This window comes from Natrix helvetica (genome assembly GCF_964273705.1).
Source record: "Natrix helvetica genome assembly, chromosome: 8".
NCBI classification, from domain to species: domain Eukaryota; kingdom Metazoa; phylum Chordata; class Lepidosauria; order Squamata; family Natricidae; genus Natrix; species Natrix helvetica.
The window spans coordinates 24,511,722-24,533,995 of record NC_138559.1 but is presented as its reverse complement, the minus strand read 5'-3'; the positions used below and the strand labels follow the sequence as shown (position 1 = coordinate 24,533,995).

The 22,274-nt window shown below is 44.9% G+C and overlaps 1 protein-coding gene across 1 annotated transcript in view; it reads left to right on the top strand.

Annotated features, from left to right (window-relative positions):
- Positions 1 to 22,274, top strand: part of SORL1 (sortilin related receptor 1) — a 71,605-nt gene that overhangs the window by 7,225 nt on the left and 42,106 nt on the right. Inside the window, exons 2-6 of the mRNA XM_081961098.1 lie at positions 12,063 to 12,179; positions 14,273 to 14,398; positions 15,919 to 16,080; positions 17,570 to 17,637; positions 18,647 to 18,827. Of these exons, the coding sequence (XP_081817224.1) occupies positions 12,063 to 12,179; positions 14,273 to 14,398; positions 15,919 to 16,080; positions 17,570 to 17,637; positions 18,647 to 18,827 (654 nt within the window). The remainder of the gene's footprint in view (positions 1 to 12,062; positions 12,180 to 14,272; positions 14,399 to 15,918; positions 16,081 to 17,569; positions 17,638 to 18,646; positions 18,828 to 22,274) is intronic.

Below are 22,274 nucleotides of genomic sequence, written 5' to 3'. Positions count from 1 at the left end.
CTTCCCACCAAAGGTTGTTCCTCTTTTTTCTACTTGCATTTTTTACGTGCTTTTGAACTGCTAGGTTGGCAGAAGCTGGGACAAGGAACGGGAGCTCACCCCGTTAAGCAGCACTAGGGATTCAAACTGCCAAACTGCTGACCTTTCAGATAGACATTTTCAGCGTCTTAGCCACTGAGCCACTGAGCCACATGCTGGCTGGGGAATTCTGGGAATTGAAGTCCACAAGTCTTAAAGTTCTCAAGTTTGGACACCCCTGAATTATGGAGTCCTTGTTGCTCTCCGACTTTGGTGGCTTTCTTGCAGATGAATATCTAATGAATATTGTCTGAGCTCCGAAGAGATCTCTCCAACTGAGGAATATCTACAAGATACGGGCAAAAAATGTCAAGCATCTTGTGAGGCATGTAAAAAAGAAAGCCAGGGGTTTGATTTGTACCCCTGTCTTGACTTTGTGCGGTCCTTGGTGCTAGATGATGATAATTGGACATTAATACAATTGAGCGAGTCCAGAGGTATTTCACGAGAAGTGTCCTCCACTCCTCTGCTCACAATAGAATCCCACCAGGGTTGAAATTTTGGGCCTGGACAACATAGAACTACGCCGATTAAGGTCCGATCTAAGCATAGTACACAAAATTATCTGCTACAATGTCCTACCTGTCAACGACTACTTCAGTTTCAACCGCAATAATACAAGAGCATACAATAGAGACAAACTCAAGGTGAACAGCTCCAAACTTGATTGCAGAAAATACGACGTCAGCAACAGAGTGGTCAATGCCTGGAATGCTCTACCCGACTCCGTTGTTACATCCTCAAACCCCCACAGCTTCATCCTTAAACTGTCTAGTGTGGACCTCATCCCATTCCTAATAAGTCCGTAAAGGGGGCGTGCATAAGCGCACCAGTTTTGCCTACCGTCCCTGTCCTAATGTCCCCATTTATTCGTATCCATTTCATGTATTCATAATCTTGTAGGTACTTATGTCTATTATCTTACAAGCCCTTGACAAAACAAATAAATAAATGAAATAAACAGTACCCAGCTGGGCAATTTTATGAGTTGCAATCCCACCCATCAGGATGGCCCCTGCTTGGCATATGCTTGCCATATGTTTTGCTTAAGCTGAATGTAGCCACAAGATACCATTTGTTGATTTGTGAGCACCATTTCCGGAGGGTAATGAAAATGGATTGCTGTTGGTCACCTGTGGGCCTTGATTCGAATCATAGTTCCTTATTTCCCTGCTCCCTGCTGCCCGCTGAATGCTTTCCTGTGACGTCTCCGAAATGTCTTGATTTTGCAGGAAAGGATTAAATGTGAATCTTTTGCATAGTTTTAGAATGTGACATATCGTCTTCCCTACAGCTGTTGTGCAGTTAATTCTCACGCAGAATTAGCTTCCGTAATCCTGATTTCTTTCGCCATGATTGCTCCAGGCTGGGATGGTGATTTATTATTATGCTGATTACACAGATGAAGAAACCTAACCTCGGAAAGGGAATATTTTGCCCCAGGGAACGGTGCCAAATCTCCTCCAACAGAAAGGGGAAGACAAGCTCTGTTATTTTGCTCTCTTGCTCTCTCTTTTTACATCTGTACAGTAAAGACTTAAATAATTTAATTTTTTTTTATTTCTGTTACTCTCCCGGCCAATGTCCAATCAAACCTCTTCCTGTTCTGTTTAATAGGTGAAGGATGATGCTGGCAAAACGTTGCATAGAATAGAATAGAATAGAATATGGAAAGAATAGAATAGAAATAGAGAAAGGTATCTGCTGTAAGAAGGAATGTGAAGTTCCGATGTTATTTGTTATTTGTAAGTGTTGTCTATGTTTTTGTCAAATAAAAATTTAGAAAAAAAGAACAGAGAAAAAACAGAATAGAATATGGAAGGAATAGAAGAGAATATGGAAATAATAGAATAGGAATAGAATAGAATAGAATAGAATTCTTTATTGGCCAAGTGTGATTGGACACACAAGCAATTTGTCTTTAGTGCAGATGCTCTCAGTGTACATAAAAAGACAAGATACATTCCTCAAGAATCATAAGGTACAACACTTAATGATAGTCATATAGGGTACAAATAAGCAATCAGGAAACAATATCAGTATAAATCGTAAGGATACAAGCAACAAAGCTACAGTCCTGCAGTCATAAGTGGGAGGAGATGGGTGAGAGGAACGATGAGAAGATTAATAGTAGTGCAGACTTAGTGAATAGTTTGACAGTGGTGAGGGAATTATTTGTTTAGCAGAGGGATGGCATTTGGGAAATGCCTTGTGTCTAGTTGTCTTGGTGTGCAGTGCTCTATTGCGTTGTTTTGAGGGTAGAAGTTGAAACAGTTTATGTCCAGGATGCGAGAGGTCTGTAGATATTTTCACAGTCCTCTTTTTGACTTCTGCAGTGTACAGGCCCTCAATGGAAGGCAGTTGTTTTTTCTGCAGTTCTGATTATCCGTTGAAGTCTGTGTCTGCCTTGTTGGGTTGCAGAGCCAAACCAGACAGTTATAGGGGTGCAGATGACTGACTCAACAATAATTAAATAGACAGAAAACCCATTTGTTCTTGCAAATTCTTTTGATTCTACTTGGCTCATGGCATGAACGCAACCAAGCGCTCATTAAGCAAACCATGGCTTCTTGTGATCCAAAAATTCTACCCATAGCTGAGAAGAAAAGTAAAAGGTGGCGGAGTTTTGAGATGATTGATTGGGTTGGTTGGCTGGTTGGCTTTGGGGATCCTTCAATACTTGTGAAGGACTCCTGGCAGTTTCCAAGGAAACCATACAACAATAAAAAAACAGCAATTAACAAGATTTAGCCATTCAGCATCCCCCACAAACTGCAGAGAGAAATTCACTTTAACACATTCCCTCCCCTCCCCAAAGTGATGCAGTCCTGTCAGGTTTCCATCACTTCATTGGTCTATATGAAGAGGTGGAGTATTTATTGGCATCTTTGGAAGAGAAGATTTGAAGATGCCAATGCTCAAATTCACAATGATTGAGACACAAATTGATCCATGGCAACCCCTGGTATCCATGGGGACGTCAACAAATTCAAGATCCTGATGCAAGAGAATTTGTTTTTGCGAAGGCTTGAACTGGGGGGTACTTGGTGCTCTCTGATCTTGGTGGTTTTCTTGCAGTTGTTTCAATACCAGACTATTTTATTTATTTATTTATTTATTTATTATTCACACTTATAGACCGCCCCCTCTCCCGGAAAGGACTCGGGGCGGTGTACAGTCACTAAAATACATTCTAAAATACATACATAAACAATTAAATTAATACTGGTGAAGGAGGTTATGAGACTGTAATCGAATAATAAATATAATACGTTAAAAGCCTATAAACCCTTAAAACCCAATTAAAATAAATAAATCCCGGGAGGTAAAACTAAGACGGTGCCAGGCCAGCTGATTGAAATAGGTGAGTCTTTAACTTTTGCCGGAAGGAGCGGAGGTCGGTGGTGATTCGAATGTCTGGGGGGAGGTCGTTCCAGAGGGTTGGGCCCATCACAGAGAAGGATCTACTCCTAGGTGTCGCCCGCTGGCATTGCCTGGCAGACGGCACCAGGAGGAGCCCCTCCCTGTGTGAGCGGATAGGTCGCAGGGACGTGTGTGGTAGGATGCGATCCTGCAGATAACTAGGTCCTCTGCCATGGAGCGCTTTAAAGATGGTAATCAATACCTTGAAACGCACCCGAAAGGCTACAGGTAGCCAGTGCAGCTCGCGCAGGAGAGGTGTTACGTGGGAGTAACGAGTGCTTCCCATAATAACCCGCGCGGCTGCGTTCTGAACCAGCTGCAGTCTCCGGATGCGTCCCAAGGGAAGCCCCATGTAGAGAGCATTGCAGTAGTCCAGGCGAGATGTCACCAGCGCATGAGTGACCGTGCGCAGGGCACTCCGGTCCAGTAGGGGGCGCAATTGGCGCACCAGGCGAACCTGGTGGAATGCCCCCCTTGCCACGGCTGTCACATGGTCCTCCATTGACAGCCGGGCATCAAGGAGGACACCCAAATTGCGCGCCCGCTCCACAGGGGACAACTGTTCGCCCCCTATGGCCAGCGATGGAGTCAGCTGGCTGAACCGAGGTGCCGGCAACCACAGCCACTCGGTCTTGGAGGGGTTGAGTTTGAGTCTGTTGTCCCCCATCCAGACTAGATAATATCGTCAATGCTAGAAGGGAGTGAGAAGGAAGAGGGCAGACTGCGTCCTTGGCATTCTTTGAGCTTGCTGGTTTTCTTACAGACGTTTCACTACCAAACTAGGTAACATCATCAATGCTAGAAGGGAGTGAGAAGGAAGAGGAAGAGGGCAGACTGTGAGGTCCTTGGCGTTCTTTGAGCTCAGTGATTTCCTTGCAGACGTTTCACTACCAAACTAGTTAGCATCGTCAATGCTAGAAGGGGGTGAGGAGGAAGAGGGCAGACTGTGAGGTCCTTGGCGTTCTTTCAGCTCAGTGATTTCCTTGCAGACGTTTCACTACCAAACTAGGTAACATCGTCAATGCTAGAAGGGGGTGAGGAGGAAGAGGGCAGACTGTGAGGTCATTGGCGTTCTTTGAGCCTGGTAGTTTTCTTGCAAATGTTTCACTACCAAACTAGGTAACATCAACCAGCACCAAGGATCCCACAAAGTCAAAATAGCAGTACAATTGGAGCTTTTTCTTTTTAGCATGCCTCACAGTATGCTTGACGTTGTTTTTTTTTTGCCCGTTCTTCTAGATATCCCTCGGTTGAAGAGATTTCTGAAGAACTTAGACAAAATTCATTGGGGAGCTTCACTATGTGGGGAGACCAGTTTTTTGCAGGTTCATCCGAAGCAAAAACTGGGACAGCAAAACTGTTTGAAAAGGGGTATCACCACCTTCTCTTAGGAATAACACGTACCTTGTTTTTTTTTTTACCTGTCTCTGCCTACTAGACCCAAAACAATATTTATCCTTTCTAAAGGAGTTATAAGGTGACACGGTGGCTCACTGGCTAAGATGCTGAGCTTGTCAGTCAGAAAGATCGGCAGTTTGGTAGTTTGAATCCCTAGCGCCGCGTAACGGAGTGAGCTCCCGTTACTTGTCCCAGCTTCTGCCAACCTAGCAGTTTGAAAGCACATAAAAAATGCAAGTAGAAAAATAGGGACCACCTTTGGTGGGAAGGTAAGAGCTTTCTGTGCACCTTTGGCATTTAGTTATGCCGGCCACATGACCACGGAGACGTCTTCGGACATAGCTGGCTCTTTGACTCTGAAATGGAGATGAGCACCACCCCCTAGAGTCGGGAACGACTAGCACATATGTGCGAGGGGAACCTTTACCTTTTTAAAGGAGTTAATTCCTCAACATGACCTGCCTACTTGGTAGGGAGTTGATGTGGCAATGAACGTTTCTGTTGCATTTCGTGCTCAGCTCCGCTCAGCTGACGTCACCTGTAGCTGCACACCTGCTCCCTGCGCTGTTTACCTCTGAAGGGCGGCTCCAGAAAACGGTTCCAAGTCCCCTGGGCCCAACCTCAGGGACTGAGTCACAAACAGCCCATTAAGGAGACGTTGGCTTTGTATTCGGAAGTCCCCGGGGCAGGACGAGGCCGTGGGGAGCAGCTTTGACAGGGAGATGAAAGTGACCTTGTTGCCCTGCGGAAGAACTGAAGAAGCTCCTTGGACGAGAAGAAAAACATCTTCAAAAGGAAAAGCAAGGAAGTCCAGATGCCGCCTGAAAAAGCACCTTTGGGACAACCATGACCTGAATGACTGAGAATCTCTACAGACTTTTAGCTATACAGTTTGGGATGGACACCCTTTGGGAAGATGTGGGAATAGGAACGGATTTCCAGAGGAAAAACTGAAGACTACAGGAACCATTTGCCCCACTCAGGTGACCCTGAGGACACCTTGGAGATAAGTCTCCAAGTGGCCTCAACGACTCTAAAAGGATGCAAATGACCAGCTTTCTGCAAGGAGTCTAAATCCTTCCCTTCCCCACCATCCAGTCAGAGCTGAAGAAGGGGAGGGGCAAGGACAGCAAGGAGAAAGGCAAAACACACGGCTAAATTGGCCACACCCACCCAGTCACATGACCACCCAGTCACATGGCCACCTAGCCACGCCCACCCAGCCGGTTTGACGGACCGTGAATTGGCCCCCTGTTTAAATAGTTTGAGGACCCCTGGTTTATAGCAGTGCACCAATTGGGGACTCACTTCCCACTGAAGACTGCACAAATTTGTTAGTGTGTATGTGCAGCAGCCTCCCATTACCATTCAGTATTCTGGTTTTGCTTCGGTGTTTTTTTTGCAATTCTGGGGAGCCTTTCTGTTTCATAATTTTTAATGAGGATTTGCCATCTGCTTTCAAAACGTTTGCCTAAATTGTGCTTTATAAATGCTTCATTTTAAGCCGAATCCCCCTAAAGCAAATATAATATAATTACCTATTAAGTATAGATTAATTTATGCAGGCTTTTTTTTTCTTTTCTTTTTTTAAAAGCTGGTTTTTACTCCTCTGTTGATTTAGCTGTGTTTATGCAGTATTCCACTGTCTTTTCTGCTCTGGTTCTGTTTCCGTTGTTGCTTTTTTCTCTTTAGTTAGTTTCTGTCGGTGATATTGTTATAATGTATTGTTTTTAACTGGAAGTTTTGTTCTGCTTTTTAAACCAAAGCCAGAGAAAAAGAGAAGATCAAAATGCCAAATTAAAAAATAATAGCTAAGCGCAGGGCTGGCTGGGGAATTCTGGGAATTAAAGTCCACGCATCTTACATTACTAAGGTTGAGAACCACTGGGTTTATTTAGTTTATTTATTAAACAAATTTAAGCGAACTCACACGTAGGTGATTCCGGGCAGATTACAAAATTTAAACAATCCATCAGATAATAAAAACCCATAAGAAAACTCCACAGGTTAGCAACATATCTAAAGAATCTTCCCACGTTTTCTATGTCATCTGTCCTGGATTTTTCTGTATGATCATTTAAATAGGAGCCAGCCAGCCGTGTGCAGCAGCTGCCAAAAAAGCCAACACAGTTCTAATGTGCATAAACAGAGGGATAGAATCAAGATCACGTGAAGTGTTAATACCACTTTATAATGCCTTGGTAAGACCACGCTTGGAATACGGCCTCCAGTTTTGGATGTAGAAAAGATGTTGAGACTCTAGATAGAGTGCAGAGAAGAGCAATAAAGAGGATTAGGGGACTGGAGGCTAAAACATATGAGGAACGGTTGCAGGAACTGGGTATGTCTAGTTGAATGAAAAGGAGGACTAGGGGAGACATGATAGTAGTCTTCCAATATCTCAGGGGCTGCCCCAAAGAAGAGGGAGTCAAGCTATTCTCCAAAGCATCTGAGGGTAGAACAAGAAGCAATGGGTGGGAACTAATCAATGAGAGAAGAAACCTGGAACTAAGGAGAAATTTCCTGACAGTTAGAACAATTAATCAGTGGAACAACTTGCTTCCAGAAGTTGCTCCAACACTGGAAGTTTTTAAGAAGATGTTGGATATCCATTTGTTTGAAGTGGTGTAGGGTTTCCTGCCTAAGTAGGGGGTGGGACTAGTAGACCTCCAAGGTCCCTTCCAAGTCTGTTATTCTATTCCAGGGGTGGGGAACTGTGGCTCTTTTGCGACTTGTGGACTTCAACTCCCAGAATTCCTGAGGCAGCTATGTTGGTTCTGGAATTCTGGGAGTTGAAGTCCACAAGTCGCAAAAGAGCCACAGTTCCCCACCCCTGTTCTATTCTGTCAAGCTCACCGCGTGCTCCCTGTGGCATGAGTGCCATGAGTTCACCATGATGGGATTAAGTTGTAACCCTCCACTGTTTCTCTTTTCCTGAAGAACCTCTCTCATGTCCGGCGGCATATGTGTAAATAAAGCCAGTGCTAAAGTCTACTGTTTTCCTTTCCCTCATGCCAGCTTCCAAAAGATTAAACAAATAAACATGGGAAATGTCATATTTTTACCTTCAACTTTGAGATTAATACAGTGGGGAAAAGGCAACAGCGAGAGTTGGCCCTTGCCAGTTTATTTCTCAGAGAGTAATGCCGTTCTAGAATATTCTTTTAGTGCACCCAAAATTGTCCCAAAATTGTACGTACATACATACATACATACATACATACATACATACATACATACATACATACATATGTTTTCGTAGATTTTCACGGGTGTAGGTATGCTGGTCTTGTTGTATTCGGGTCTTTTCCCATGTAAGAATCTTACACGGGAAATGAAATACAACAAGACCAGTATATATATATATGTTTTACTACTGGCTTGCAACCCCTGCCTACGCCAGACCAACTTGCAGATGCGCAGAACAAATTGCAATGAACTGGGCATGCACAGTCACTAAAAACCAAAATGGCGGCAGCCCAGTGGTGGGTGAGGGAACCAGTTTGGGGGCATGACAGGCCTGGGTCACTGCCGGTTCTGCGATCCAGGCCTGAATTCAGCCAAATCAGGCCGAACTGGGAGCAACCCACCTCAGATAGATAAATAGATGATAGATAGATAGATAGATAGATAGATAGATAGATAGATAGATAGATAGATAGATAGATAGATAGATAGATAGATGATAGATAGATAGATGATAGAGATAGATAGATAGATAGAGATAGAAATACGCGCACACACACACACACACACACACTTATCCCATTGGCAGATAGGAGTTCGATTCGTAACTTTTCAGCAAGATATCTCTCCCATTTATGTTATTTTATTTGGAATCTTTTCTTCGCATTATTTTCTTGCAGCAAACCGGAAAGGAAAAATTTCATTTTGCCTCTCTTCTCCTATTTCCCCTCTCATCTCTATGGAAAAGTTGAGCTGATATGGCTTTCCGGGCAGGATCGGAACACAAATTGAGGGATGAGGGACTCTTGTTGATGATAACCCTACCATTTCTTGAAATGCTTTCAAATCCTCTCGGATGATCCTGACAATTTTGGCTCTCCGGAAAAGCTAGAACTTCAATTTCCCTCTTGAAAGCCAAACTTTCATCCTTGTTGACCCCTTGTTGACGTCTGCTGGAATGAAAGCAGCAGATCAAAAGGAACTCCAGGTGTCGCTTGCCTTCCGACAGGCAGAGGCACAGAGCTTTGTTCTCACAGTTGTGAAGATCCAGGGTGCAGCTGCCTGGCTTTGATTATTATTTATAATGCTTGCGTCACAGGCCTCGAAATGCCTTAATTCTTCAGCCACATCCTGGACCAAGTTGGAAGAATCCGGATGGCTGGTCTCCCCCTCCCCGCCCCCCCGGGTTTGAACTCAAAAATAGGTGAAGAGATAAAGATGGAAATTACGTGGGTAGCATTTGTCTGCAGCACTCTAAAGTAGAAAATCTGGCCAGCCGCCTGATCTTGGGAAATGTACATCTATTTTAGAAGAAGCTACATTTTAGATTTTTAGCATATGCGGAGGGGGAGGGAGAGAAAGAGAGAGGGAGATATAGAGGAGGGAGGAGAGAGAGATGAGAGAAAGAGAGAGGGGGGAGAGAGATGAGAGAAAGAGGGGAAAAGGGAGAGATGAGAGAAAGAGAGGGGGGAGAGAGATGAGAAAGAGAATGGGGAGAGAGAGATGAGTGAAAGGGGGAAGAGATGAGAGAAAGAGGGGGAAGAGATGAGAGAAAGAGAGAGGGGAGAGATGAGAAAGAGAGGGCGGAGAGAGAGATGAGAAAGAGGGGGGGAGAGAGAGATGAGAAAAAGAGGGGAGAAAGAGATGAGAGAAAGGGGGGAAAGGAGAAAAAGAGAGGCAGGAGAGAGAGAGATGAGTGAAAGAGAGAGGGGGGGAGAGATGAGAAAAAGAGGAGGGAGAGAGATGAGGGAAAGAGAGGGGGGGAAGAGAGATGAGAGAAAGAGGTGTCATTTGGGGGTTCGCCGAACTGAGCAGAATCCTAGCCCAAGCCCGTGCAAACCCCCAGCAGCCCACCCCTGGAATAAAGTATCTGGGGAGAGACCTGGATTCATTTATTGGCTTCATTTATAAGTTACCTTTCCATTGGAAAAGGACCCGTGAGATGGCTTACAATTTAGGAGAACTGATGGCAGGGGAAAAAAATGCTTATGAAAAATACGAGCGAGTGAAACGAAAACATGAAAGGTAAAATTAATTGGGCTTAAAAGGCTAAACAAAAGAGATCAGTCTCTACGGGTTTCTGAAAAGCACAGAGAGAGTAGATCAAACGGCGATCCGAAGGGAATTCATTTCTCAGATGCCTCTTCCTCTCCGGGTTAAAAGACTTCCTTAGTTTACAACCACAACTGAGCCCTGAATTGAAGTTGCCCAGTGAGAAATTTGTCTAGTGGGTTTTTTGACTTTCCTTGCCACATCGGTCAAGGGAGTTGCCGCAGTGGTTAAGTTAGTAATACGGTTGTTAAGTGAATCTGGCTTCCCCATGGACTTTGCTTGCCAAAAGGTCGCAAAAGGGGATCACGTGACCCCAGGACACAGCCAACGTCATAAACATGAACTGGTTGATAAGCATCCCAGGGTGAAATTCAGCAGGTTCTGGAGAACCGGTAGTGGAAATTTTGAGTAGTTCGGAGAACCGGCAAATGCCACCTCTGACTGGCCCCAGAGGGCGGAGGGAATGGAGATTTTGCGGTATCCTTCCCCAATGTTTCATGGCTTGATGATGGCTAAAGAGAGATGATGATCAAAATATCCACAGAAGCCTGTGGCTAGAAAAAATGGTTGGACAACATATAGAATTCAAGCCAGAATTATTTCTATTACCCTGTTTCCCTGAAAATAAGACCTCCCCGGATAATAAGCCCAATCGGATCATTGAGTGCATGCGCTAAAATAAGCCCTCCCCCCAAAATAACTCCTTCCCTGAAAATATCGCAACACAGCAGCAGCCATAAGGTGACCACACTTGCTGCCTCCTGCACCTCAAAAATAATAAGACCTCCCCGAAAATAAGGCCAAGCACTTATTTTTTGGGGGGGGGGGTCAAAAGAAAATAAGACCTTGTCTTATTTTCAGGGAAACATGGTAGGTATTATTACAGAAGGCTTTAGCAAAGGGTCAATATATCTAATACTTCACATCCTAACAGCAGCAAGAATGGTATATGCACAGCAATGGAAAAGTGAAAACACCCCTTCAGAAAAGGAGATAATAAGGAAGATAATAACATGCACAGAAATGGATAGAGTAACATTACTATTAAAAAAACAAAGGAGAGACAGAATATTATGGCACATGGAATAGATTTTATCACTGGCTGGAAACATGAGGTGGGAGTCGAAACATGAAAAAACTAGGCTAAGTAGACCTGAAATGAGAGATTATATATGTATTAGAATGAATACGTTGGTCAAAAATAATTGTATAAGACTATCACTTGAGGGATGCAATGGTTCAGTGGCTAAGATGCTGAGCTTGTCGATCAGAAAGGTTGGCAGTTCGGCGGTTCGAATCCCTAGCGCTGCGTAACGGAGTGAGCTTCGGTGACTTGTCCCAGCTTCTGCCAACCTAGAGGTTCGAAAGCACGTAAAAAAATGCAAGTAGAAAAATAGGCACCACCTTTGGTAGGAAGGGAACAGCATTCTGTGCACCTTCGGCATTGAGTCATGCCGGCCACATGATCACGGAGACGTCTTCAGACAGCGCTGGCTCTTCGGCTTTGAAATGGAGATGAGTACCGCCCCCTAGAGTCAGGAATGACTAGTATGCGTTTGCGAGGGGAACCTTTACACTTTACCTTAGCACTGTGTAAGTAGCATATATGTCATTTGTCTTCCATTTAGTTTTTATGGAGGATAATCACACTGTGTTCGATATACTTCTATGTAAATAATAAAAAAATATATATAAAAAGAAACCCAAATATCCACAGAAGCCCCATAGAATTCAGTGAACCTAACACTGCTCTGCTCCTCTTTCAGATAACAATATATTAAGGTAACCAAAGAGCTTCCACCTTTCTCATTTTTCCAAGGGTTGAAATAAGCCAGGAAGAGTTGTAGGGAGAAGTGGTTTCCTTCGCTTTTATACCTCTTGCGATGTTCATTGCTTTTCTTCTAACCCCATTTTCTCTTATCTAGGTTAGCTTGAACGATTCCCACATTCAAATGGTCGTTCACTGGGCTGGGGAGAAGAGCAATGTGATAGTTGCTTTGGCCCGGGACAGCCTAGCATTGCCAGGTTCCAAATTTAGTGATGTAAGTATTTTGCGTTTTATCTTTGGCTGATTATTGTTTATCAGATATTTACTTTGCATTTAGGCTGGAAAACATTCCCAGAAAAGACACTTTGGTTTTTTTCTCAGCATTAACAAGAGTCTGCTTCTTTAGCCTCCTCCTCCTCCTCCTCCTCCTCCTCCTCCTCCTCCTCCTCCTCCTCCTCCTCCTCTTCTTCTTTTCTCCTCCTTTTCTTTCTCCTTCTCCTTCTTCCTCTTTCTTCCCCTTCACCTCTTCTGTCTTCTCCTCCCCCCCCTCCTCCTCCTCCTTCTTCCTCCTTTCTCCTCCTCCTCTTCTTCCTCCTCCTCTACTTCTTCCTCTTCTTCTTCTTCTTTTTCTTCTTCTTCCTCCTCCTCTTCTTCTCCTTCTCTTTCCTTTTCCTCCCTCCACTCAAAGAACTTAGCGAGTGTAAAGCAATTTTTAAGCCTTGGATTATGGTAGTCCTTGAGTCCTTAGCACTCCTGAACACAAAGATGGGAAGGATGGAGCAGCAACATCTGATTTTTAGACTGGCTAGCTGTACAGATGGTTTTTTTGGAGCAGGGAATGGCAATTAGCATGTAAAGTTAAAACATATTAATATTTTTATCCATAGAACCAATTGCCAATTTAATGGAAAAATAATTAAACCACCCAGCTAATTAAATTAATAATTAAAGCACTAAAGCTAATAATCAAATCAAGTTAACGCTTCAATAGCTCAACCTTAATTGAATTACACCTCCCAAGTCTTTTCAACCCCTGTCTGGAGACTGATGGAATTCTACCCGAGGCCCATAGACAGGAAGTTGTGTACAATGTTGTTACTTTTCTCACAAGGGTCTCACCAGGAACAAGAAGCAGAGTGTGAAGGTGGATTTGCACACTTCCCTCTTTGCTCATTCCCCCCTCCCCATACAGGAGGCAACTTGGATTGTTTCCAGAATTATAATTTGGAATGGCTTTTACACCTTCTTGTAAAGACAAGGAGTAAGTCGCCATTTTGCAAACTTTGGTGCCGTACAAACAACAGTTACTGTTCTCTAAAACCAGAAGATGTTTTCTTTCTGAAGGAAAAAGTTAGAATAGAATAACAGAGTTGGGAGGAACCTTGTAGAATAGAATAGAATAGAATAGAATAGAATAGAATAGAATAGAATAGAATAGAATAGAATAGAATAACAGAGTTGGAAGGGACCTTGGAGGTCTTCTAGTCCAAAACCCTGCTTAGACAGGAAACCCTACACCACTTCCAACCAATGGTTGTCCTCTGCACTCCCTCTCAGTCTTTCCTACCCACAACTAGCAGCTCCTTCCACCAGCCTCTGGGAAGTTATGTAGACTTAAAGTACTTCTTCTGGGTGTGCTTTTTAACTGGTCTACCTGGGTAGGTTGACATCCATCTTGCAAAGCATGCCTGGCTGGGGAATTCTGGGAGTTGAAGCCCACAAGTTATCAAGTATTTGCAGACTCCTGATTTAGACCCATGAAAATGTGACCTCCAAAGAATGAGAGAAGGAGAGAGGGTAGGAAGGGGAAGAGGAAGGGAGGAGTAGGGGAGAGGTAAGGGAAGAAGGAAGGGGAAGGAGAGAGGAAGGAGGAAAGGAGAGAAGGGAGGGAAGGAGAAAAGAAAGGGAAAAGAAAGTGGTGTCAAAACAGGCGAGGGATGGTAAACAAAGCAAACCAAATGGTATGTTATAACCCTGTAAATCAGGGGTGTCCAAACTTGGCAACTTTAAGACTTGTGGACTTCAACTCCCAGAATTCCCCAGCCAGCGAATAGTAACTATGTGAATGTATACCTATAATTGTATATAGAGAACAAAAAATAAATAAAACTGTTAAAAAAATGCGACCTCCAAAGAGGTCAGGATTTTGTGTTCTCCAGAATTCTTTATCAAGGGATCTCTCCCTCCCTCCCTCCCTCCCTCCTTCCCTCTCTCTCCCCCCCCCCCACCATACACTACAGCAGATGTTCCCAATTGGACATTGGTTACGTGTTATCTAATTTACAAGAATGCATTGCCATGTGTTTCCGTGATCTGTGAAAAGACACAATCCTGTCATTTCTCACGTTTTGCCTCTTCCTTTGGTAGGTTTATGTTTCCTACGATTACGGGAAAACGTTTAAAAATATATCCAAAAAATTTGGTTTTGGACCAGGGAACTCCAGCCAAGCTGTAATCGCTCAGTTCTATCACAGTCCAGCCGACAACAAAAAGGTAAGTAAAATTAATATTGTTTGATTGTTGAATGGAGAATCTATACAGATAATCCTTGACTTACGACTTGCAGTTTGGGATCAGAAGTATCATTGGTAAAACAGGGCAATTATTAAGTAGGTCACGTCTGATATTACGACCTTTTCTGTCATAGTTGTTGTAGCCCGCCAGCGGCGAGTACAGCTGGCAGCAGATTCGGACAGTTGGGGTTGGGGAGGAAGATGGGCCAGTCCTGGAGTCTGGGGAAGGCTCTGATGAGGGCTCTGTGTCGGAGGCAGAGAGGGGGCGAGGGCCGTATGCCAGTTATCAGCTGCCTTTGGAGTCAGACATCAGTGAGGCAGAAGAACAGCTGGAGCCTGTTCCCAGTGTGCGCATGCGTAGAGTTGCCAGACGAAGGGAACAGCTAAAGAACAGGGGTCAACTTGGGAGTAGGGGCCAAAGGTGGACGATGAATGGCCCCTCCCAGAGGGAATAAAAGAGGACCGAAAGGGGAGTGGAGTTTGCAGGAGGCAATCAGTTCGCTTAATTGGTTCGTGACTCTCCTGGTCAAGTTTTGCAGATGTTGGCCTGGCAGCTCTCCAAGCCAGATAAGGTCTGTGACTGTAAATCCTCCCTTGAAAGACTTTGCTGGGTGTGAAGGAGCAGAATTCAGAGGAAATTAATAAAAGGGGTTTTTGTTGGGAGAAGGAGTTTGCTTCAGGCTCTTGGGGAGCCTCGGTCAAAACAGTAGTTGCTAAATGAATCACTGGTTTCATGGGGTCGTTAAGTGAACCTGGCTTCCCCCATTGATTGCTTGTTGGAAGTCTGTTTGGAAAGGATCAGAGAACCTGGGATGCTGCAACCAGTGGGAATACTTAGAGAGCCAATTTGATCTACTGGTTTAAGGCACCAGGCTAGAAACCAGGAAAAAGTGAGTTCTAGTTTCATCTTATGGCACGAAAGCCAGCCAGGTGACTTTGGCCCAGTCACTCTCTCTGAGTCAACTTACCTCTCAGGGTTGTTTCTTTGAGGCTAGAACTCACAATCACCTGGCAATTAGCCCAAAGTCACCCAGACAACTTTCATGCCTAAAGTGGAACTAGAACTCACCGTCTCCTGATGATTGACCCAAAGTCATGCAGCCGACTTTCTTGCCTAAAGCAAAACTATAACTCACCATCTCCTGGTGGTTGCCCCAATGTCACCCAGTTGATTTCATGCCTAAGGTGGAGCTAGAACTCACCATCTCCTGGTTTCTAGTTTGGTGCCATAACTGTATGGATAATCAAGCTTGAACTTTTTAGAACCTTTGTTGTTGGCAAACACGCAGCATAAGAAACTATTTAATTAATGGCATTAAATTAATTTTGAGAGATGTAGTAGGTGCTCCCTCCATGTTTGGGGCCTTGATTCAACTGACTGTGTTTATCCATAAAATCATAGTTAAATATATTGCGTCAGTCACAATTTTATAGCTGTCTCTTGACCTGTTCTTCTAACCTGTTTCTCTTTCCTTCCCTTTCTCTCCCTCCCTTCCACAGTACATCTTTGTCGATGCGTTCTCTCAGTACCTCTGGCTCACTACGGATTTTTGCACCACCATTCAAGGCTTCCCGGTTCCATTTAAAGCCGCGGACCTCCTCCTGCACAGCCAGCTCCCCAATCTTGTCCTGGGATATGACCGATCCCATCCCAACAAACAGGTGAACGAGAAAACTCGATTTCATGGAGGGCAGCATCAGGTTGTCTTTGACTTTGGGGGGGCAGGGTGGGTGTGGCCAGCATGACATCACTTGTGTCGGAGGGCTGGGGGGGGGGGAGATGCCTGTGGTAGACTAAGCGCTCTGCCAGTGAAAACAGGCTCCAGAGCTCCATTTTCGGCTGTGATGGACTCCTGCAATCTGCCAGATTCAGATAGTGCCCTCCCTTCTGTAGGTTTTTCTCGAGCCTCCGGGAGGACGAAAACAGCCTCCCCCGGGTTCTAGAGTCCAGAAACAGGCCGGTTTCCAGATTTCTGGAACTTCCGGGAGTCCCGTTTTTCACCCTCCCGGAGCCTCCACGTGGGGCCTGCACTTACCTGGCATAATGAACAGGCCGTGTGGACAGTCCTGGGAGGGGTGGTGTGGGCGGGGCCAGCCAGTCCTTCCAACTACCAGTTCCGCGAACCACATGTAAAACTGACATCCGATTTGCCCAAACTGGTACGAACTGGCTGAATCCCACCCCTTTTTTTGCTGCCTGAAAGGGAGAGAAAACAGATCCCGAGTTTTCTCCTGCTCTTGCGACCTTCTACGATTCCAGCTTTCCTCCCAGGCTCCAGATTTTGGATAGGGTCAATTTGCCTTTGGATCGCCGCTCTCTGTCCCTCTTCTGTCCCAAGACTCAGGCCCTGGGTGGAAGAACATTCGGCAACTGTCGAAAATTCGCCCGCCCTCCCCCTGCGTGCTTCCCTCCCCCCCAACCTCTTTTCCCGACAAGAATCCTGCTTTTGTTCTCCTTCAGTTCTGTTCGACATTGTTTGCCGGTGCTTGGAAGGAGGCAGCACCGGGATGGAGAAAAGGATGCCAGGGAATGTCCCGGCTGCTTTGATTCTGGCAGCAATGAGGCTGTTTGGCTTCTGTGGTCACCCACCCGTGTTTTTATGGTTTCTTTCTGCTCCAGTGCACCTGTGTCTTTTCTTTTCCTTTTTTGCTTAGCCCCAGAAAAAAAAATACTGCCTGGGGATGAATATAATGCAGTGTTTCTGTTCTCATCAGGCAGAAATATTTGCTCTGTCCTTTCCCTTTCCTTCCCTTCTTCCCCTCCTCCCCCTTTCCTTGTTTTTTTTCTCGTTCCTTCCTCCATTTCCTTTCTACCTACTTTCCTTTCCTTTGCTCCTTTTCTTCCTTTCCTTTCCTCCCTCTTTTCTTCCTTTCCTTTCCTCCCTTTTTTCTTCCTTTCCTTCTTTTCCTTCCTTTCTTCCTTTCCTTTCCTTTGCTCCCTCTTTTCTTTCTTTCCTTTTCTCCCTTTTCTCCCTTTCCTTTTCCTCTTTCTTCCCTTTCCTTCTTCCTTTCCCCATTCCTTTCCTCCCCTCCCCCTAGTTCATGGCAAAGAATCCATTTTGACAGTTTTTATTATTCTGCTCTTCAAACTTAGCTCGCCCTAACACGACTCTCAAAGATGCCTTGCCATCGTCTCTTTTTTTTTTTCCAGCTCTGGAAATCGGACGATTTTGGGCAAACCTGGATAATGATTCACGAGCATGTGAAGTCCTTCGCTTGGTAAGTCCTTTAATTTATTCTCGGGACTCTTCATATCCCCCTGCACAATTTCACTTCCTTCCAATCTGTGGGGATTTCAAACGAGAATGTCCCAACCTTGTAAAATTCAGTGACCTCCCAAAACATTGCCCAATATTATTTTTAAAAAGGGTTATTTTGTTTATTTGCTGTCTCTTTTCTTCCTCTTTCCCTCCACTAAGGATACCCACATGGAGTACCAGGTGTCTCTGGTCTCCAGATTGGAAAATTTTGTCCTAGGTCCATTTGACTGACCGCTGCTGGAAGCAGCCTACTGGGAGAGGCGGCATTATTGAGACTTTCTCAACCTCCAAACTTTGCAGTGTTTGGACTTCAACTCCCAGAATTCCCCAGCCAGCATTCTCCATTCCCCAGCATACTGATTGAGGGATTCTGGGGGTTGAAGTCCAAATATTGTAAAGTTGGTGAGGTTGAAAAACAAATTATACCACACATCATTGGGAACGTCTGCTGTGTTGTGTGTGTGTGTGTGTGCGTGTTGTGTGTTGTGTTATGTTATGTTAGAGAGAGAGAGAGAGATGAGAGAGAGAGGGAAGGTGGAAGGGAGAGAGAGAGATGAGAGAGAGATGAGAAAGAGAGAGATGAAAGAGAGATGAGAGAGAGGGGAGGGAGGGTGGGAGGGAGGTGTGTGTGTGTGAGAGAGAGAGATGAGAGAGAAAGAAAAGAGAGAGAACTGTTCTTCTCCAACCCCTAATGAAGAATTCTGGAGAACAAGAGTTAAAGTCTCAAAGTTGCCAACTTGAAAACTCCTGATTTAGACCCATCAAAATCAAAACCCTGGAGGGTTTTGATTTTGATGGGTCTAAATCAAGAGTTTTCAAACTTGGCAACTTTGAGACTTTAAGTCTGTGGAATTCTGGGAGTCCACAAGTTTCAAAGTTGCCAAGTTTGGAGACCCCTGGTCTAAATGAAAAAAAAAAACTTTTTTCCATGCACCAATTCTCCCCCCTCCCCTTCTTCTGCCATTAAGGGGCGTGGAGCCGTACGACAAGCCAAGCACAATTTACATCGAGCGGCATGAACCCAATTTGTCTTCAACGGTCCTCCGCAGCACAGATTTCTTCCAGACGCGGGAAAATAAGGAGATTCTGCTGGAAGAGGTGGAAGACTTCCAGCTCAGGGACAAATATCTCTTTGCAACAAAATCTGGGGTAAGGAACTGCCCTCTTGGGGGCTGCTGAGGAGTCTCCCACCAACCGCCAACACATTATAAGATCCCTTCTGGGTGGACGTGCATTTCAAACAGGGAAGGCAGGGGTGGGATGCTACCGGTTTGGACCAATTCAAGCGAACCGATAGCTCCAACGATCAGCTGGGAGCAAACCGGTTCGCCCCGACAATCAGGTGGGCCCACCTGCTCACCCCTGCGCTAGTCTGTCCTAGATTTCCTTTGTTTGAAGCCCAGCTGATAGGCGCAGCAGAGCGGATTGCTGCATCTCAACTGTTTTACTCACTGGGGCTGCAGTAGAAGATCATTTTAACAGCTGTTTTGAAATGAACTGCGCGCGGGAGGAGCTCAGAGAACCGGTTGTTACACTGGTTGAATCCAGGGGTGGGTTCCTGCTGCCATTATTACTGGTTTGGTGCCCGAAAAATTTTGTGCACATGTGCATGCACAATATTAAAAATGAAAAAAAAAATAACATTTTTTCAACAAAGATTGTTCTGCGCATGTGCAGAACAGAAATATCAAGATGACGCCGCTGAGGATAGGACCGGTACGATCACATGTTCACCAGAGTTACTACCTATTCGGGCGAACCATACCGTACCGGTAGGAACCCACCTCTGGTTGAATCCCACCACTGAGGGGAGGCCTTACCGTGTCAAACTCTTGCAAAGTTTGTTCTCCAACTGGTTGAAGAACCAAGAGTTTGCTCAAAGGATGTTCTAGGACCGTGATGGCAAACCTATGGCACACGTGCCAGAGGTGGCACTCAGAGCCCTCTCTGTGGGCACATGCGCCGTCACCAGCTGCTCTTCTGGTTGCTCAGCTGGTCCTCGCGGGCGACGGAGTGCCAGAAAACGCCCCCAAAACACCCCAAAATCAGGCCATTTTCCGGGCCATTTTCTGGGCCGTTTTCCAGCCATTATTTGGTCCTGAAAACAGACTGAAAAATGCCTGGAAACAGCCTGACAAACAGCAGAAAAACAGTCCGTTTCCCAGGCCATTTTCTGGGCTGTTTTCCAGCCATTATTTGGGCCTGGAAAACAACTTTAAAATGGCCTGGAAAACAGTGTGGAAAATAGCCTGAAAACAGACTGAAAAATGTCTGGAAACGGCCTGAAAAACAGTCAAATAACAGGCCGTTTTTGGGCCATTTTCTGGTCTGTTTTCTGGCAATTATTCAGACCTGGAAAACAGCTTGAAAACAGCCAGGAAAACAGCCTGGAAACAGCCTGAAAACAGACCGAAAAATGTTTGGAAATGGCCCAAAAAACAGCCAGAAAACAGACATGCTTGCACCGGCCAGCTGGTCTTCGGGTTACCAGCGTGCACACACAAGCCCATTCCCACACGTTCCAGCTTGGGCACTCGGTGCGAAAAGGTTCACCATCCCTGTTCTAGACTTTGTATTTAAAATTCAGTTCGTATTTGCAATTTAAATCGAGGAAAGGGTCTTACGAAGTCTGGCACAGTTTGCAGCGGATTGGCTGCAACGCCTTATGAGTTTGAAGCCAGAGAGAATAACATAAATAAGCATTTTAACATAGGCCATTGAGGGGCAAATCTCGGTTTATTTGTTCAGGAATTTTAACATGTTACCCATTCCTGTCTGGGCCTCTTGCTTGGCTACAAACCGTTCATCTCTGTTAAGTTCATCCCTTAAAAACAAAAACCACAAGACTATCAAAAAAAAAAGCAAGGCTCTCAAAAAAAATACAGTATAAAAAGAAATATTTTCATCTTACTTCTCCTAAATTATAATAAAGGGGGACCACCATTGGTTTTTTTTAATTGTCTCGGTATTGTCTTTGCAAGGGGTGAGCAAAATTAGGTGTTGATGTTAATTTTACATAAAGCAGGTTAGGCCAGAATCATCGCATTGAACATTTTTGTTGTGGCCCACCAGCTGCGTTGGCAGGAGATTCGGACAGTGAGGAGGTTGGGGAGGAAGATGGGCCAGTCCTGGAGTCTGGGGAAGGCTCTGATGAGGGCTCTGTGTCGGAGGCAGAGAGGGGGCCAGAGCCGTATGCCAGTTATCAGCTGCCTTCGGAGTCGGACATCAGTGAGGCAGAAGAACAGCTGGAGCCTGTTCCCAGTGTGCGCATGCACAGAGTTGCCAGACGAAGGGAACAGCTAAAGAACAGGGATCGTCTTGGGAGTAAGGGGTGGATTTCAACTCCTAGAATTCCCTAGCCAGCACATTATTGAATTCGAAGATGTGTGGACTACAACTCCCAGAATTCCCCAGTTAGCATGCTCTAAAGAGAGGTGGACTTCAGCTCCCAGAACTTCCCAGACATGCTGGCTGAGGACTTCTGGGACCTGAAGCCCACTTCTTTTCAAGTTCATTCACCATCAGTCTGGGGAATTCTGGGAGTTGAAGTCCACCCATCTTAAAGTAGCCAACGTTGAGAAACGCTACTTTATAAAATATATATATACTGTTTCCAAACATTTGATGGAGAGATTTCCATCAAACAAGCTGGAACACACCCCATTGTTTCAGTTTTTTAAAATGTATTACAACCTGTTCCAGAACTGCACAAACGCCATTATTCACCGGCACATGATGTACTTTTCTTAGAAATGAAGAAAAAAGAGGAATTTCTCCCTTCGCTGGTCTACTGGTTTGGAACAAGACATTTTGAAGTCGGGTTTCATTTTTTTTTACGCTAAGAAAGATCATGGCCTCTGCGCTGTTCCTGACCGGTTCTCATACTTCGGTCTGGCCTCGCACCTCCTCCTTTTGATCTGTTGTTCCTCTCACAGAGAAATAGGATGCGTTTGTGGCAGTCGCCCTATAAGGCAGATGGATCTTTAGCATTTCTAAATGGCACCCTTTTGCTGGCCTGATTTTTTTCAGCTCTTATACAGGTCGTCTTCGACTTGGAACAGATAATTTAGTGACCGTTGGAGGTTTTACTACGGCACTGAAAAAAAAGTGACTTATGGCCATTTTTCACACTTATGACCGCCACAGCATTCCCACGGTCACGTGATTTATATTCGAATGCTTGGCAATGGACTCACATTGATGACGGTTGCAAGGGGGGCTGTGATGGAATAGGTTCTCCTGCTTGAGCAGGGGGCTGGACTAGAAGACCTTCAATGTCCCTTCCAGCTCTGCTGTATTCTATCCCATCCTACCCCATCCCATTCCTTTCTATTCCATTGTATTCTATTTAGTATTGTATTGTATTGTATTGTATTGTATTCTACTCTACTCTACTCTACTCTACTCTACTCTACTCTACTCTACTCTATTCTATTCCTAATCCTAATCCTCTTCTACATTTCTCTATTCTATTCTATTCTATTCTATTCTATCCCTATCTCTATCCCTATCCCTATCCTATCCTACATTTCTCTATATTCTCTTCTCTTCTCTTCTCTTCTCTTCTCTTCTCTTCTCTTCTCTTCTCTTCTATTC